The following is a 17,638-nucleotide window of genomic DNA, read 5'->3' as shown; positions in this document are numbered from 1 at the left end:
AAGGGTCCATGTGGTTACATTTGTACTCTCAGAGTTACAGGCCCATAAGGGTCCATTTGGTTCCTGACTATCAATCATTTGACTGGGGACCCCCTGGAACCCCCTCAAGGACCCCTGGGGGTCCCAGGACCCCACTTGGAGAACCACTGGACTAATCTATCTTAACCTTCCATCACCATGCTTTTTGCAGGCCAGTTTTCCATTTACTGTTCAGTGTTCAGATCCATTGTCACTATGAGCCTACTGTAACGGTGATCCTGATGCCAGTCCCATATTGTTGCTGTCAGGCAGCAATCTTGAAAAGTATGAACAAGCTAAATAATAGCTACATTGGTTTCCACCCGTCAGAAATGATATTTTGGAACAGCCTAAACTCTTTGCCTTGGTTCTGTGATGCTGTTATAGTCCCCCCCCCCCCCCCCTCGTTTTAGTCCCAAAAGTGACTTTAGATGTCCCCAGACGTGTCAGTATTTGGAGTTTGATTGATTGATTGATTGATTGAATACTTTATTTAGAAAAGACATGGAAACAGTACATGGAAGTACAATTTACAATAGGTCCTCTAAACTGGATCGCTCATAAAAGCACAATGGCTTATTTAAAATGAGATCCCCGCACACTCAAATCATGATGACATTTAAGAAAACAGACAAATATACACTACTATGCAGGACGTCATACAATCAGCTTACAGGTTACTGGTATGAAAAACAAGAAATATGTAGAATAGACAAAGTGTGTGAGATCTCTGCTCATCTGGATATGCAATTCTAGAGTCAATTCTAGAGTCATTGCTAAGAATGTTTGTCAGCAACTGTGTTATGGGCAGGACATGTAATCACGTAATTACCTCAGCGTAAAAAACTTCATGGACTTAGCAGTCCATGAAGTCGGCAGCAAAGGAGCGACCGCCTTTCTCAACGCAACGGACATGAAACTTACAGATTGTAGCTTTAAATGAAGGGTAGAATGCAGTCACCAATCACAGAATCATTGCATTCAAAGTCTGTACATTATGAAGACTGGTTATATCAGGGTCTACAGTATCTGTTTGAGTGGCTATCAGCCATATTTTGTGTATGTATACATTTGTATGAGATGTGTATATCATTATAGAGGAGGCCGGGGGTCATGGTAGTGTACCATACCAGTCCCTAAAAGATCAAAAGGTGTTCATCAATGTCACTGGACTGCCTGATGGCCTCAGCCTGATAAAGCCATCCCGTTATGGAATATCTCAACTGGAGAAACTATTGAAAGCTGCAAAGCAGATGTCATTTGAAATAAGTAAGCGATCTTGAGATTTGCACATACTGTAGACCTTAAACAGACTATCACTGCCTTTGGTCCCATAAACGACTCAGGTTGTTCTTCATACTGGTAGATGTATTGCACTCTTACTGGCAAACAATCCAACAACGTAAAACTGTACAAAACAAAGCATAAACAATACACGCACATAAATAATGGAACATTAAAGTATAAACAACATGAATGTAACACATGACTGAAACACAAACACACCTCGCTGACTGCACATAAACCAAAGGGAATGAGAGAGCGAATCCATGGTCGGCAACAGCAACGCACAACTGGAACAAAATACATCAAATCAACATAAAGACGACACATGATAGGAACGTAAATGTACACATTTAGAAAGCAAAGACAAGTACCTTATTCCGTCCCGCACACGCTCAAACAATACGCTCCTTAGTGAGCGGAAGTGTATCAGTGTAACACGCTTGTGAATCTGCATGAAACCACACCTTATAAAGCGTTCCGGCTTGATCAAGACAATTAGACCTTCCGGTACTACAAATACATGGTAAACCCAAGTTCAGGGCAAATAAATTATATTACAATAGATAAATGAAAAATACAACAAATTACAACCCATTATGGCAGTTACACAGACAATGGTACCACCTTATGGTTAGAGCAATATGAGGAACGTTTTTCTGCACCTCTGGGTACACTGTACTCAGACTCTTGACCAAGGCAGAGAAGTCTGTGCATAGCCCTTGATGTATCATTACAGGACCATAGGACATGGCAGAACCACGGAGGAGCTGCACTGAATGGTGGATAGGGACAGCTTGTGACTACCTAGGAAGTCTTGACACGAAAACTCACTTGTAGATCTTTGGACTGATATTTGTATAGATACCAGTGAAACTATTCTGATCACTCTGTTCATCCCTCAATAAACAGCTGTAAGCCTTCATAGATGTCTCATGTGTTGATTTTATATGTGTATATATATATATATATATATATATATTTCTGGGAAAAAAAAATGTTTGAAAAAAATTGAAGAATTTTTAATTTCTTCTCTTCTGGGGGTCCCCTAACTTTAAAAAAAACATAAATGTGTTTTTTTTAAGTGCATAGTCCTATTTATAGGGCTATGCACATGTGTCATGTGTTCACTAGCCAATAACAGTCCTGAATAGTCCTGAATTGGCCACCATAGTGTACAATGGCGGCCAATCACGGTGCAGGGTTAGGGGGGTACAATGGTGGCCAATCACAGCGCAGGGTTGGGGGGGTACAATAGGTGGGGGGGGTACAATGGTGGCCAATCACAGTGCAGCGAATGTCGATGTCCAAACCTCACATATAGGGTAAAGGCTATTACGGTAAAGTGTAAACTAAAGGCTATTACGCCAATGCTCTCTAAGCCTGGATGAGTATCTATAACTGCTTCTCATAGGGTTGGTTAGAGCCTCTATGATGCTGTTCACGGACACATCAAGCCGACACATAAAATTGTACATCAATTGTCTTAAAAGTGCATCACAAGAAGGCACACCAGTGGACACAAACAATAGATAGATAGATACAGATAGATACAGATAGATAGATAGATAGATAGATAGATAGATAGATAGATAGATAGATAGATAGATTATTGTATAACTGTACCCCTGTACTTTAATAAACTGTTAATAAAGTATAGAGAAAAAACAGAGAGACATACAGACAGACAGACAGACAGACAGACAGACAGACAGACAGACAGACAGACAGACAGACAGAGACATGTTACAGATACGTACAGTGAAGAAGCCGACCACAGAGATATTGTGAGAGCTGATGAAGTCAGCGGCAGACTTTGTGTTCTCCAGCACAGCCAGGCCTGGTCCATGCAGCTCTCCTCTTCATCCACTGGATGATGCCAGCCACAGTCCTCTTTCCTGTTTAATATGCAATGTATTACTGTTTAAAGGATCTACACCATGAATTTAAAAAAAATATTTGATATTTAATATCATATGGTGTATGTCCCTCAAACCTTTTTCAAAAGGTTTGAGCCTAAATCATCACTCAGATATACTCATCCCAAGTCAATTGTCTCTGGCTTATACAGCACTTTCAGCTGCAATACCAAAACGTCCTCTTGGGCAGGGGGGGGCTACTGAGCAATTCTGTCTGTTAATAAAAAAAAATTATTAAAAAAAAAAAAAAAAAAGGAAAGATTCTGCATAAAAAGAAGCATCTAAGAAAAATACAAAATCGAAAAAAAAAACACTTTGAAATTTTTTTAACAATTCCACCAAGTGTTTGAGGTGCCTGTTTCACCCACTTCCGGGGGGCGGAGCCAAAATCCGAGCCCGAAGTATTTGTTCGTAGACCCCCACTTAGGGGGGGTAGAAAAAGTTTCGGAGCGATTCGGGCACTTTTCATTTAACATTGGAAACGCAAGTGACATCACTTGCATTGCACATTCTGAAATGGCCTGTTCAGACACGCCCATTCTGAAAATCTCTGAAATGAGAATGAATGACTGAATGTTAAAAAAAAATATTTTTTGGGGTACAAGAGACACTGGGGAGCCCAAAAAATACTAAAAACCAAAAAAAAAATTAAATTCATGGTGTAGACCCTTTAATATGTAATGATACCAGCCACGGCCCACTTTCCTGGACACAGCGATGGACAGTAACTAAGTGCATGTTCTCAAGTATAAATACAACAATTGAGCCCTATTTTATACTTTGATTGTCCATTAAAAAATTGCCAATATACAAGCTAACAATGTTGTGAGCTTGTAGATTGGTGTTCGACTGTTCGTATATAGACCATACATGGGCAACCGGCGGCCCATGTGGCCCCCACCTTCACTTGATGCAGGTTAATATCGGAATACTGATATTATTATTGATTTCAGCTGTTTCAATTCCAAACATGACGCGCTTTAACTACTTCAGTCTATATTAGCAGCATGATTAGTATTACAATTCTATTGTCTTTTTTTATGTCCAATGTATTTGTATTTAAGTTCATAAAGTTAACATAAGTGTAACTAAATGCATTTGAAATTAAATAAGAATGTTACTTTTCAGGATTCCAATTGAAAAATAGCAAAAAAAAAATCTGGATTCCAATTCAAAAATAGCAGATCTACAAGCTCAAAACGCGTCGCACTGCGACGCGTTTTGAGCTTGTGGATCGGCTATTTTTGCTACTTTTGTCTTGTGTGACATAGAATGGCAAAAAAAGTTAAAATACGGAGAGACAGTATATGCAATGTGGCCCTCTGGAGTGAGTGTGGAAATATAGTGCCCCCTCTCCATCATCAAAGTTGCCCACCCCTGGTATAGACACTCGACATAGCTGGATGCACCACAGTGGATTCGAACCCCCAGACCCCATGACTGTGGGCAGCTACTTTAATAAACACAAAATACAAATTTCAGCCAATCAGAAGATACTACCCATTTATCAGCTTATTTTTTTTATAGTGTTCCAGTTCCAATTTCCAATCATATTGGGTCACTGATCACACACACTAAATATCAATCTGATTATCACTACAATGTTGGTTACATTTCCTTCAGACTTCAGTAATAGCACTGTTTCACCATGTGGTGGCAGCAGAGTTACAAACACATAGACTTCATCTTTCACGTAAGGACAGGAACACAAGCCAAAACTAGCAACATTTATTTATAGAATATTACAAATATTGCCGCAATAGACATTTGAAATTTGGTCACTATAAGCAATAGAAAAACTGTCTTATCCAGTTAGTGTGCAAATTATTAAAAAAAACGAATACAGCTCAGAGATATTGTTCAGTATAGTGTACAAGTGCATACAGCATACATAAATCAATGAACGTTTTTGATTGCACTTTATTTCAAATCTAACATCGTCTCTGTCGGGTGGAAACCTCATACGTCCAAAACTCTTACTTTTCAGGATTCAAATTCAAAAGTAGCAGATCTATAAAGCTCCGCGCCGCATTTCGAGGAGCTTGTATATCCGCTACTTTTGCGTGACGCTCTAGTATGATCACGTAGGGCATTAATCTACGGAAAGGTACGTCAGAGGATGTCATTGCTCCGCGGAACGTCCCTGCAGCCCGTCCAGCTAAGGTCCTGGGCCCACTGGCCCTCTCGGGTGACGCGCACCTTCGCCGGGTCGAACCTCCAGAAGCGCTGCTCCCTGAACAGATAGAGTCTGCCGTCCGGGCGGGTCAGCGCCCCGTTGGTGCGCTGCGGCACGCCGGTCCAGTCCGTCAGCTTGCGGGGGTAGTACGGCTCGGACCGCAGGGTGCCGAGGTTCAGCACAGAGTAACGTGAGCCCTTGAAGATGACCATGTGGCCCAGCGGGGCGTAGTAGAAGGCACAGTCCGGGTGGTGCGGCAGGCCCAGCTCGTTGCTCTTCCTGGGGAAGCCTGGGTCCAGCTGGCTGTCTGTGTAGCGCCATATCCTCTTCCCTGAGGAAACCATTAGTGTGTTTTATTCACTATTCAGACATACAGTACATTAATAATACCACGCAGTACAGTGTTCATTTAACTCCCAGTGTGTGGTATACAAATGGAACCAAATGGACCCGTAAGGGCTCTGTTTTTTGGGGATGTTTCTGCGTACTGAAAGCGTCTATTATATTACAGTTTCAAGCAACTGGCAATAATTACACTAATTCACACAGCAAAACCACATACAGACCCATGCATGCGCGCACACACACACACACACACACACACACACACACACACACACACACACACACACACACACACACGCACGCACACACGCACACAACCCCCTTACATGCTGTAAGACTTTAAACCTAGTCACTCCAGTTCAAGAAGAACTGTACACAACCATCTCAGCTGAATGTAACGTGTACAACTCTGGTAGGATTTAACACGTGCACAGGCACACGTGCACACACGTAAACATTCTATCGTCGCTGTCGGGCAGAAACCTCTTATCTCCATATTTTAACCTTTTGTAAATTAGCGCCCTACTACTTGATCATTCTACAGTGTCACACAAAAACATCAAAAGTAGCAGATCTACAAGCTCAAACACGTCGGGAAGCGGCGCATTTTTTGCACCTTTAAAATGTATATAGTTTTGGACATAATGAGCTTCCCACCCGACAGAGACGACATAGCAGTAATGAATAAAAAAAAGTAGTAGACAATATTGAAATTCCGGTCATTAATCCAACTAATTGTTGGTACTTGTAAAGGCCTCTGAAAAGAAGCATTTGGCTGGATGCTTAAATGCTATGTAAGAATTCTGCATGACTCAACAAGATACTGCTTACACAAAGCCAAATCAAGTAGTGTATAAATCTCTTTGTATCACCAAAAGCTCTGTAATGCCTCTTAAGGACGTTTTGATCTTTTAGGGAGGTAGATATCTAGGTAATACCCTGACTAAGTTTTTTGCGCTACAATCGAAACCTTTAGCCGCATCTTTCAAAACCACATGAACCCTAGCATTCCTATTCTGGGAGCAAACATTCAGAATCGCATTTCGAAGCAGTATGGAGCTTGAATGTTTGCTATTTTCATCAACATTATATGGTGTAGAGGGAAAAAAGGAGGGGGCCTACTACCCTTGGTTAGACCTTTGTGTGATAGGAACCTTTTTCTTTTTTTTTCTCCATTAACCATTTTAACCCTAGCATCCCTATCCTGGGGAAACAATCCCCCGAAAATAGTAGATCTTGTGAGCTTGTAGATCTGCTATTTTCGGCGAAGAGGTTTGGGGTAGAGGGAAAAAATAGCAGTTTACAAAGTATTGATAATTTAAGTGGTTAAATGTCTGAAAATATACATTAACATGAATCACATATTAATTAACATATTACAAGAAAAGATCATGTGTAAACATACACAAAAAAATGATAAATAGTGCTGTCAAACAAGTCTATGAAGCTATCTATGAAATCTATGAAAAAAGTTTAACAGGCAACACAATTTTAGTGGGGGTCCATGCTTCATCTCTCTCTCAGCTAAGGGGTCCTTGGCCTGAAAAACATTGAAGACCACTGATTTAGGGTTTAAGTGGTTAAAGTTATTTTTGCCATACAGATTGGCGTCACTATAGGCAATAAAGGAGCCGTTGTTTCTTGCATTCAGGTGGGGAACGCACTTTCCCTTATAAAAAAAGAAGACACATTCCTCTATAAAGAAGTGTTGGTCCCTTCACAGATAGGTGAGGGTGAGGCTAGTTCCTGTTATTTAAAGCAAGGGTTTTGGCATGTAACAAATAGGTGCGGGTAGGTCAGTGTTCATTTTGTCGACTAAAACGATGACGAAAGATGTTCGGCGACTACCTTTTTTTCACTGACGAAAACTCAATAAAAACTGATGACAAAAACTATGACGAAATATACTGACAATTTTGTCAACAAATAAAAACTAGTGGGAGGGACTAGTGGAGAATAGACACGTCATTTTAAGGCTTGGTTGCACGCGGGTGTGACGCTCCGAAAATAGCAGATCTCCAAACAAGCTCACAACGCGTCGCAGACATGTTGAGAGCTGGTAGATCGGCTTTTTTTCGGCACATAGCCAAGTATAAATCAGACATTACGATGCCATCAAGGCCTGCCACAATACATTTTAGTCGCAGAAGCGTTGTGAGCTTGTAGATCGGCTAGTTTCGGTACATAGCTAAGTATAAATCAGACATTACGACAACATAAAGGCCTGCCAAAATACACTATAGTTGACTAAATCAACTGTACATTTAGTCAACTAAAATCTTATGATAACTAGACTAAAACTAAAACCTTTCAGATGACTAAAATATGACTAAAACTACATGGAATTCTATTCAAAAGACTATGACTGAAACTAAATCAAATTTTGCTGTCTAAAATCAACCCTGGGGGGTATGTTAATACCTTTGAAGAAGTACCACTTGGAGTCCAGCGGGGAGAAGGCGGCGGCCTCCACCGCCAAGGGGAGGTGTGGCCAGCGCTCGCGCAGGAGGAGAGGGGCGCTTACGTTCCCCTCAGCCGACACGGTCCAGTACACACCGCTTCGAAACACCAGCACTGTCTGGTCCTGGTCTGGACGGACATACACATGCACGCACACACACACACGCACACACACACACGCACACACACGGAAAAGACATAAATAAATAATTGTCAATGTTTATCGTCATCCATCTCCTCTTAACCATTTCCAACCTGGCGTCCCTGTTTTGGGCATGTCATTATAGGCAGAAAATTTCAAAACCTTTCCCAAAAAAAATCACAAACTTATACATTTTCAAAAATAACCTATATAAAACTAATTGCAGGGGGGGGGTGGGGGGTCTATTGGATAGTACAGTGAAGAATGACAGGAAACGGGGAGAGAGAGACAGGGAGTGACACGCATCAAAGGTGGTCGAACATTAGAGCCTATGTGGTATGCACCTTAACCACAAGGCTATAGACCCCTTAACAGACGACGTCACACTGATAAGAACCAGTATGCGCGCGCAGGCCGGCACCAAAATGAAACCCATTCTGTCATGTCTCGCTAGGACGCGCCTCACTAGCCAACACACAAGAGGAGGTTGAATGTACTGAAACCAGCGCACCCCGAAACAATATGTTGGAAATTGATTGCATGAAACAATCTGTGCGTCCAGTCTCAATGTTGGTAAACAAATAATTGGTCTATTGGCACCCTGCTATTTTTGCAATTCGTTGCACAACTAGAACTATAAAAGGGCATAAAAACCCTCAGCTGATTTTGTAGTTCTGTCTGTTTCAGGTTAAAAAAAGACTACAGCAGAATAATAAAGATGGCAGGCAAGTAAGCAACACAGCTGCAGCAGCTGATCATATTAATAACAGGTGTGTTGTATTTAGCTGTGCCCAGAGCCATGGGGGTGCCTATTACTGTATATAGACATTATGTGCAAGTGTGAATGAATGAATGAATGAATTATTTATTTTCGTGTCCGGCTGCCTTTTCACAGCCCATCCCTTACGGGATTATTCAGACACATTAAACTTTTTTTTTCCAGTGCCAACATGCTGACACAAAAAATAAAACAAATAAATAAACAATAAATAATAATAAACAAAATAAATAAATAAATAACTACCACACTGTATACATAACTCTGATCAGAAGTACAATTTAGTATTCTAATTTTCAAACTAGAGAGTGGAGGGCAAGAGAGAGAGAGAGAGTTTACTACTGCTATTGGCAGTAGTAAACACAGCACACAGCAATTATTAATTTAATTAGCTGCAGCTGCGTTGCTTACCATGTTCTACCATGCTGTAGTTTTTAACCTGGCTGGAACCCTTTTTAAGTGTTACATTTTTGGATTACAGGAGAAATATTTCACATATTGGAGTCAGCGGTGTCAAGATTGACATGGATTTGAAGTGGCTGAATATCTTGGAGCCTTTACCTATAGTGATGGCATCAAAGACACCCTGGCAGTACAGGGGCTGGGCAGTACCAGAATGCCCACTGGGTGTTTCTGCTCGTTCCCACTCCTGGAGGGCAGACCGGAACACCTGGCCAGGCAATCTCACTGGGTAGCCCCTCGATGGTTTCCCTGAAGATGGGGGAGAAAAGAAAGGAACAAAACCTTAATCTCTAGTGAGGGCTGGGCAATATACAGATATACAGTATATCAATATCGTGGATATCCTAATATCATGATATGGCATAAGTGTTGTATTTTCCCAGTTTTAATCACTTGGACCTTATTTTTTACTTTAACATTTTCTGTTTTTAAACAAGAGATTCGGGCAGCTATGAAATCATACACATTTTAACCACCATATTTTGTACTTCGGCTATTCAAAAATAGCAGATATACAAGCTCATAGCGCGTCACTTCGTGCCATGCTATGAGATGGTAGATCTGCTATGTTTGTAAAATCGTGAACATTGTGCAAATCTTTGAATATATACAGGTATATTTTTAAAGCAAACATTTTTAACTCAAATCTTTGCTTCTGGTGGGCACAAAATATCTTTGAGATGGGGGGTCCTTGACATGAACAAGTTTGAGAACTACTGGCTTACATCACAGTGAACTATAACGTCAGCCTGCCAAGTTTTTGCCTTCTGTATTTCTTTTTATCTGAACAGAAAGACAAACTAAAAAATCCTCTCTGTTTGGCAGACTGTGAAGCAGTGCTCAACTCTCTCCTGTTGTTGACGCTAAATCTCAGTTCAATCTGAGGTTTTTCATTTTCTACAGACAAACAAACTGCAGCAGCCAGGGCCTGAGTGGAGCTAACCAATCACATTTCTGAGCTATGCCAAATACAAATATTTTTCCAAAATGGACATTGGAAGAAATTACTCTCCTAACTGGAAAGGCAAACTGTTGACATTTCACTTAACACAGGAGTTGGATAATGTTAACATTCAAACAGCCTCTTCCTGGAAGTGGCTGGGTTGGTGTATACTGAGCGAGAGACACTTGAAATAAACAAAGGACCAGAAAGTATACTCTGCAATCTTCTCATACAAACACGTTGCATTTTTTGCAATTATTGATTTGTGGTCTGCTAAGACTCATACTTGTCATTATTGCATATACAATTTTAGACCAAAATGGGAAGATGTTGGGAAGATGTTGGGAAAGAGTGTTTGGAAACATGCAGAATAGAATCCATAGCACAACAAATAGTTCTGTCTGCTGATAGCGCACGAGACATCAAAACACCCATTTTGTTTGCAAGGAGCTGAACAAACATTTGTCTAAGATGTGGATAAAATCAGCACGCCCAAGAGCAAGAGGAAGACCCAAGCCAAACTATACTGACGTGTGTGTGTGTGTGTGTGTGTGTGTGTGTGTGTGTGTGTGTGTGTGTGTGTGTGTGTGTGTGTGTGTGTGTGTGTGTGTGTGTGTGTGTGTGTGTGTTCATGAAATACACATTATGTAGAGTCAGAGTTCATTGGGTCTGGTCCAATTAACCAATAAACCCTGATTTGTATTCATATACGCTTACTTATGCTTATCATGCTAGCATACTGGAACAGAGCCAGCATCCCAACGCAAGCCATTCAGTTTGTATGTGACAGTGCACTGCTGTGAGAAGTCATCTAGTGTAGAAAATCATATTCATCATTTAAAATAGCTCCAGTAAGAGATATTAAAAAATTGTAAGATAAAAACTATATATTATGAATGTACAGAGGGTGTAATTTGTTTAAAAATATATGTATATTAGATTTTTCATTGCAAATGCTTTAGAATTTGAAGGAATACAGAAGCAATTTTTATCATTTTTTTGTGTGCGTGTTATCACTATCAGAGGTTAGGGACTGGTGAGATCTTCAAGCCTGGTTCTTATTGTATCCTAATGCCAGCACACAGTAGGGTTTACACATGCACGCACGTACTTGCACACATACTATTACTTACACCCACCCACGCACACTCCCACAACCTAACGATCATATCACAGACCAGACACAACATTTTCTTTGCACTACTCTTGGCAGCTGTTTTTTTGTCTCACACTGCATGATGGGACTTAAGTGGGAGCAGCTGATGTCTCCTGGCTGTCACTTGATATATTCACTGTGTTTGTGCCAGGAGGTTCATCATGCACAGATACAAGGAGAATCCTCAATATGGCAGTCCAGAAAATAAAGAATGCAGGTGTAGTGCCCCATACAAGACCCAGCTACAACAACTCTGCCAATCGGGCTTAGCTCTATTGGCACGGTAGGTTGTGCATTGGTTTGCCGAGTGACAGACTGAGGTTCGATCCCAGCTCGGGTCTAAATTACTGCATCTGGCGTATTCGGCAGGACATGGAGGAGGTTCTCGTGCGAGGGACATGAAAAGACGTGCGGCGTTGTGCATATTGTGAGCGGCGTAGCGTGTAGTGTGAAGCGCGAGAACGTGCTCCCAAAAGTTGAGGGGGTAGATGTAGTGGCCCCAGACAAAACCCGGCCACAACAACTCTGCCAATCGAGCTCAGCTCTATTGGCACGGTACGTTTTGCATCTGTTTGCCAAGTGGGAGACTGGGATTCGATCCCAGCTCGGGTCTAAATCACTACATAGGCGAGCATTCTCGTACATGTGTTTTGCATAAAAGGCATGTACTGTACTATACGTATATTTGTACACTGTTCCGGATGCTCCTTGGGAGGTTAACATAAAAAACATTTCAACCCAAACACAAAAGAAAAGTTAACTTTATTATAATAACTACTGTATACCGGGGGAAAAACTAAGCACTATTTATTTGTGTTGTGATATTAGTGACTAACATCACATATTGTAGCAAAGATGAGATTTCAGATAGTGGTTCCCTGAGTTGGACCTGGAAGCACACAGGCCCTCTGACACACTGGAACAAAACCAGTAGTCTATTGTAATATTGTTGTTGTCGGGCAGAAACCCCCATCTGGTCCTTGGTCTGCCACGTGGTCTCTTCCCAGTGAGACATGCAGCAAAGACGCTCGGGAGGCATCCGTATTAGATATCCGAACCACCTAAGCTGGCTCCTTTCCGAGTCAAGGAGTAGCGGTTCGACTCTGAGTCTCTCACGGATGACCGAACTTCTCTTTTAAATGTAGGAAACAGAAAAACTGGATATTTACTCCCGACCCATAAAAATTGCTCCACGACCCAAACATGGGTCCCGACTCCCACTGACCCACTGTTTGGGAAACAGTGATCTACGCAATTGTGTGATGACTGTTCTAAAGCCTAATTTACACGCAATAGACCGCCGAAGTCTGACGTCATTTACACATCCTTTGTTTGTCTACCTGGTTTGCAGTTTTCCACCCCCGTTCTGAATCCCATAGACGTATTTAATATCGCGTCAAATAAGAACTGTGTTCCAAAAATAAACAAATGACCCCGGCGGGTTGACTCTTATGGATATGAAGCATCAACTGACGGTGAGAAAACGCTAATGTTACTTCCGCCGAATTAGTTACATTTTCGCCAGAAACAGACTGTATCAAATATAAGTGACTGACTATCATAAACGATACAGAACCTCCTCCCTGACAATAACGCTGACACGCGGTGTTTATTTTTGGACCACAATTCTTATATGAGACGATTCTAAGATGACCCAATGTTATTCTCCATAGAGAAATTACTTCCGCAAACCTGGGGATGAACGAGTGACGTCAGGACTTCGGTGCTCTATACAACGCGACACCATGGTGTGATGGAATATAAAAGAACCTTAACACCATGCAGGCATTCCTGCATAACTGTCTGAGGAGGAGAATGGAAGGTCGCATCACCACTGACTCCATTGCAGCTGTTTTGTCATGTAATTTCATGTTTTAAGCTGACAAGTGAAAATAGTAAGCTGCAGAATCAGAATCGTCACATCACAGGTTTATAGGTGTAAAACTTTTGCATGGGTGACATTTGTTTTTGTGCAAGCTCCATTGTTTTTGGTTGTTTCCAGAAAGAGAAAGAAAATAAGTAAGGGGGAGGGGGGGGGGTGCATGCTCATAAGATGCATGAGCATAGAAGCTGGTATCTGCTCATAGAAATTAGTGCAAGAAGAGTATCAGTGCATGCACATGATAACTCCAAGGTTTGTTTTCAAAGGAAACAAAAATCGAGCATACATATCTGTATGTGAAACGACATGTTTTTGCAGAGAAATACACAGAAGAAGGCAGAGCATTTTTTTTGCCACACTATATTATTCGTTGCCTCACATCAGAACAATGGGATTTAGGTTGAAAATGGCCAAACGTTGGTCACTTGGGTCAGGGTGGCACAGGGGGTAAAGTACCCGTCCACCACTGTGCAGAGTCTAAGGGTTTGAATCCACCGCGGGGCGTCCGGTTTGGCCGAGTGTCTCTATACGAACATAATTCTTTGGCTATTCCAAAATAGCAGATCTACAAGCTCATAGCGCGGCACCGAGTGCCGCGCTATGAGCTTGTAGGTCTGCTATTTTTTGAAAAATTGTGAAAATGTGTTCAAATCTTTGAATACATATACTTTTAAAGCGAACATTTGTAACTCAAATCTTTGCTTCTGGGGGTCCCTGGAACAACATATTTTGAGATGAGGGTCCGCGGCCAAAATTCATATATCATTTTGGGTGGTGCTTGACATGAAAAAGTTTGAGAACCACTGATGTAGCAACATAGGTTTAAAAAAAAAAAAGTGTTGAAATTTAGAAGACATTTGTAGAATCCCAGAAGCAAAGCTTTGAGTTACAAATGTTCGATTAAAAAAAAAATATATATATTCACAGATTTGCACACATTTTCACGATTTTTCAAAAGAAAATAGCAGATCTACAAGTTCATAGCGCGGCACTCGGTGCCACGCTATGAGCTTGTAGGCCAAAGCCAAAGGAATCTAAAAATGACACACAGATGCGTTCCCGGTCTTAATGGGTTAATCGGGAGGAGTAAGACGGAGGAGCTACATCCTCCCGGTGGGGGCTCCTCGCTGGCAGGGTGAGCCAGGACGGTACAACAGCAGAGGCATTATTGTTTTCTCTCCCTACGACAACAGTGGCAACACAGAAATGTGTGGGGAGGAATTCATTGGCATAATGACTACATTTGGAGAGGAAAAAAACAGGGTACAAATATATATTTTTAAAAAAAGTTTCCAGTTTCAGAGCACTGTGCTTTTGTTGAGAAAAGTAAAGTTGTTTATGAACATATATCCTGCTTACAGCATTTGGATCAAATGTATGTATTTTAGCGCTGTCCAGCGTTTTAAAAAGTCTCTGTGGAAACAAAGCCAACAAGACTCATGTCCACAACGGCACACGTGTGGAAACCTGCCTCACACACACATGCCAGGAGGGTAAATAGATACTACTGCTCTATCTGTCATTTATGAAGACATGTTTATGTAAAGATCTACAACTCAACCCACAACACCAATAATCCATCATGTCAGGAACCACAAGAGCTCCCAAGTAAACACTGCGCGAGCGAGCGTGTGTGTGTGTGTGTGTGTGTGTGTGTGTGTGTGTGTGTGTGTGTGTGTGTGTGTGCTCATGTGTGCGTGCATGTGTACACGTGTCGTGTATGTATGCATACTTGTGTCACACAGTAAGTGTGGTGTTGAGAGATAATATACAATGAGGTCAGTGTATGAGTTATGTCTGTAGGTAAACAAGTGTGTGTGTGTGTGTGTGTGTGTGTGTGTGTGTGTGTGTGTGTGTGTGTGTGTGTGTGTGTGTGTGTGTGTGTGTGTGTGTGTGTGTGTGTGTGTGTGTGTGTGTGTGTGTGTGTCCTTTGTAAGTATGGTTCAAACAGCTGTGCTCCTTGCCTGAGAGGGATGAAATCACGCAGGTCTGCTAATGTTGTGTGTGTGTGTGTGTGTGTGTGTGTGTGTGTGTGTGTGTGTGTGTGTGCGTGCGTGCGTGCGTGCGTGCATCTTCGTGTGTGCACAATTTGCCTACGTGTGTTTGAGCAGTTGACTGAGCATTCAAAAGTGTGATTTGAATGGAAGTTCCCATTCTACTTATTTTATTTCTATGGCTGCAGCTGTGAGCCTCCAGGGCTCTCTCTCTCTCTCTCTCTCTTCACAACTCGATGCCATGACTCCAACTTAATGAGCAACCGTGTTCATTTAACTCTGAAATGGGTCCATTTGGTTCCATTTGTACACTCTCCGGGTTACACGTGACTCATGGAAATGAGTTGCAAATTAAGTGAATTGGTAATTTATATCCATTTATAACTTGAGAGTTAAATGAAGACTCATGACTTTACTGTGTAACCCTCTCTTTTCTCTTCTCTGCAAGTCTTAGATTTGATGGGAAGTCAGCACTTACTGAAATCAGTTGTATTCCCAAACCAATTAACTTGTTTGTGAAAGTCCAATAACTTCTGTCTAAGCCTAAATATATCTGTAGCCTGTAACCATGAAAGTGAGATATTTGTCACGGGTTCACCAGGGCGTTCTTTTCGTCACCCTAGAAAGACCTTTAACCTGAAGTAAAAGTGGAATTTCCCAGTGTAGGATGCTGAGGTTAATGTCCCTGCTGTGGGAAGCACATGTACCTGCAGGCCACAGAGCAGATCCTGCCATAAAATGGTAAACAGTGCATTTATATAGCACCTTTATCCAAAGCACTTTACCACGTGCATTACATTCACAAACTGATGTCGGAGGAGGAAATCACCCATCTTGCTCATCGGGAGCAGTTAGCGGTTCAGTGTCTTGCTCAAGGAAACTTTGTCACTAACCCAGGGGGAGCCGCCGGGAATCGAACCAGGAACATTCCGATTCCTAAGCGGACGCTCTACCTCCTGAGCCACTGCTGCAATACATTGCTTTTTTTTTAAAAAATAGCAAAAGTAGCAGATCTACAAGCTCAAAACGTGTCGCTTTGTGCCACATTTCAAACTTGCGGATCCTGCTACTTTTGATGAATTTCTTTTACGCTGCAGTATGATCAAGTAGCGCATTAATAACGACTATGCAAAAATAATTGCGATTATCTCAAATAATTGCGATAAGGCAATTATGTATATAGGCCTAATTGGCGCCTCACCGTACAGCTGCTGCACTGCAGTGATGTCGTCCCAGCTCAGCACCAGGTTGCGGCCCAGCTTCTTGTAGTACGGAGACATGAGGGCGTGGCGGACAGGCGAGTGCTCCAGCCCCAGGGTGTGGCCGATCTCATGGGCTGCCACCATGAACAGGTTGTGGCCCTTGTGGCCGTTCAGGGTCCACCTCTCGGAGATGTCGAAGTGGGCTTCCCCTCGGCACGGGAGGAAGGCGTGAGCCAGGGTTCCCCCTAGTGGATGGATAGGTGGCGGAAATGGTAAGGAAGCGAATGAATAGACACCTTGCAGCGGCGTCATCCACAACACTGGCACGTTAAACAAAAGGATCATGGCATCGGTGAATGGAGGAAATGAAAATTGTTGTTGTTTTTTTTGTCCAGAAAAACTGCTCAAACAAATGGCTTTGATGACAGCAAGCTTTGGCCATCTGGTTTCTACAGTTAAAACAAGAACAGAAATTCACAATCTTTACTCACTGCAGCTGTCAGAGCCCTGAATGAGGACAAGGTCAAAAAAACTAAAACAAAAGAAACAAAAACCTAAATAAAACAAAACATTTGACACGGCTGCTAAAGACATCATCATACTGTACCTGCCATTCTACTGGTACTTTTAACTTAATTGTTTCAAATCTCATCTATACTTTTCTTCTTTTTATTTATTTTTACTTCTTACATTTTGTGTTAGCACAGCCTAGAACATAGCATCAACATTTCACCGCTTGTAACTGTATCAGCCAAATATGCTCCTCTTGATTCTCTTCTTTCTTGTCATCTTTGCAAACATGCTTGTCCTCCAAAATGACCTTGATCCCACGTTCACGTGACTTCTGATGTCACGCGAAATGGGGTCTATTAGACAA

At 41.8% G+C, this 17,638-nt stretch overlaps 1 protein-coding gene across 1 annotated transcript in view; it reads right to left on the bottom strand.

Moving 5' to 3' along the window:
• Positions 1–4,681: 4,681 nt before the first annotated feature.
• Positions 4,682–17,638, bottom strand: part of mmp28 (matrix metallopeptidase 28) — a 31,593-nt gene continuing 18,636 nt past the window's right edge. The window contains exons 5-8 of the mRNA XM_080429636.1: positions 16,761–17,006; positions 9,684–9,833; positions 8,164–8,331; positions 4,682–5,728 (exon numbers count right to left, since the gene is read on the bottom strand). Of these exons, the coding sequence (XP_080285762.1) occupies positions 5,334–5,728; positions 8,164–8,331; positions 9,684–9,833; positions 16,761–17,006 (959 nt within the window). The 3' untranslated portion in view covers positions 4,682–5,333. The remainder of the gene's footprint in view (positions 5,729–8,163; positions 8,332–9,683; positions 9,834–16,760; positions 17,007–17,638) is intronic.

This window comes from Gymnoscopelus braueri (assembly GCF_963280865.1).
Source record: "Gymnoscopelus braueri genome assembly, chromosome: 5".
Classification (NCBI taxonomy): domain Eukaryota; kingdom Metazoa; phylum Chordata; class Actinopteri; order Myctophiformes; family Myctophidae; genus Gymnoscopelus; species Gymnoscopelus braueri.
The sequence above is the reverse complement of the archived record's forward strand: the minus strand, read 5'-3'. Positions and strand labels throughout refer to the sequence as shown.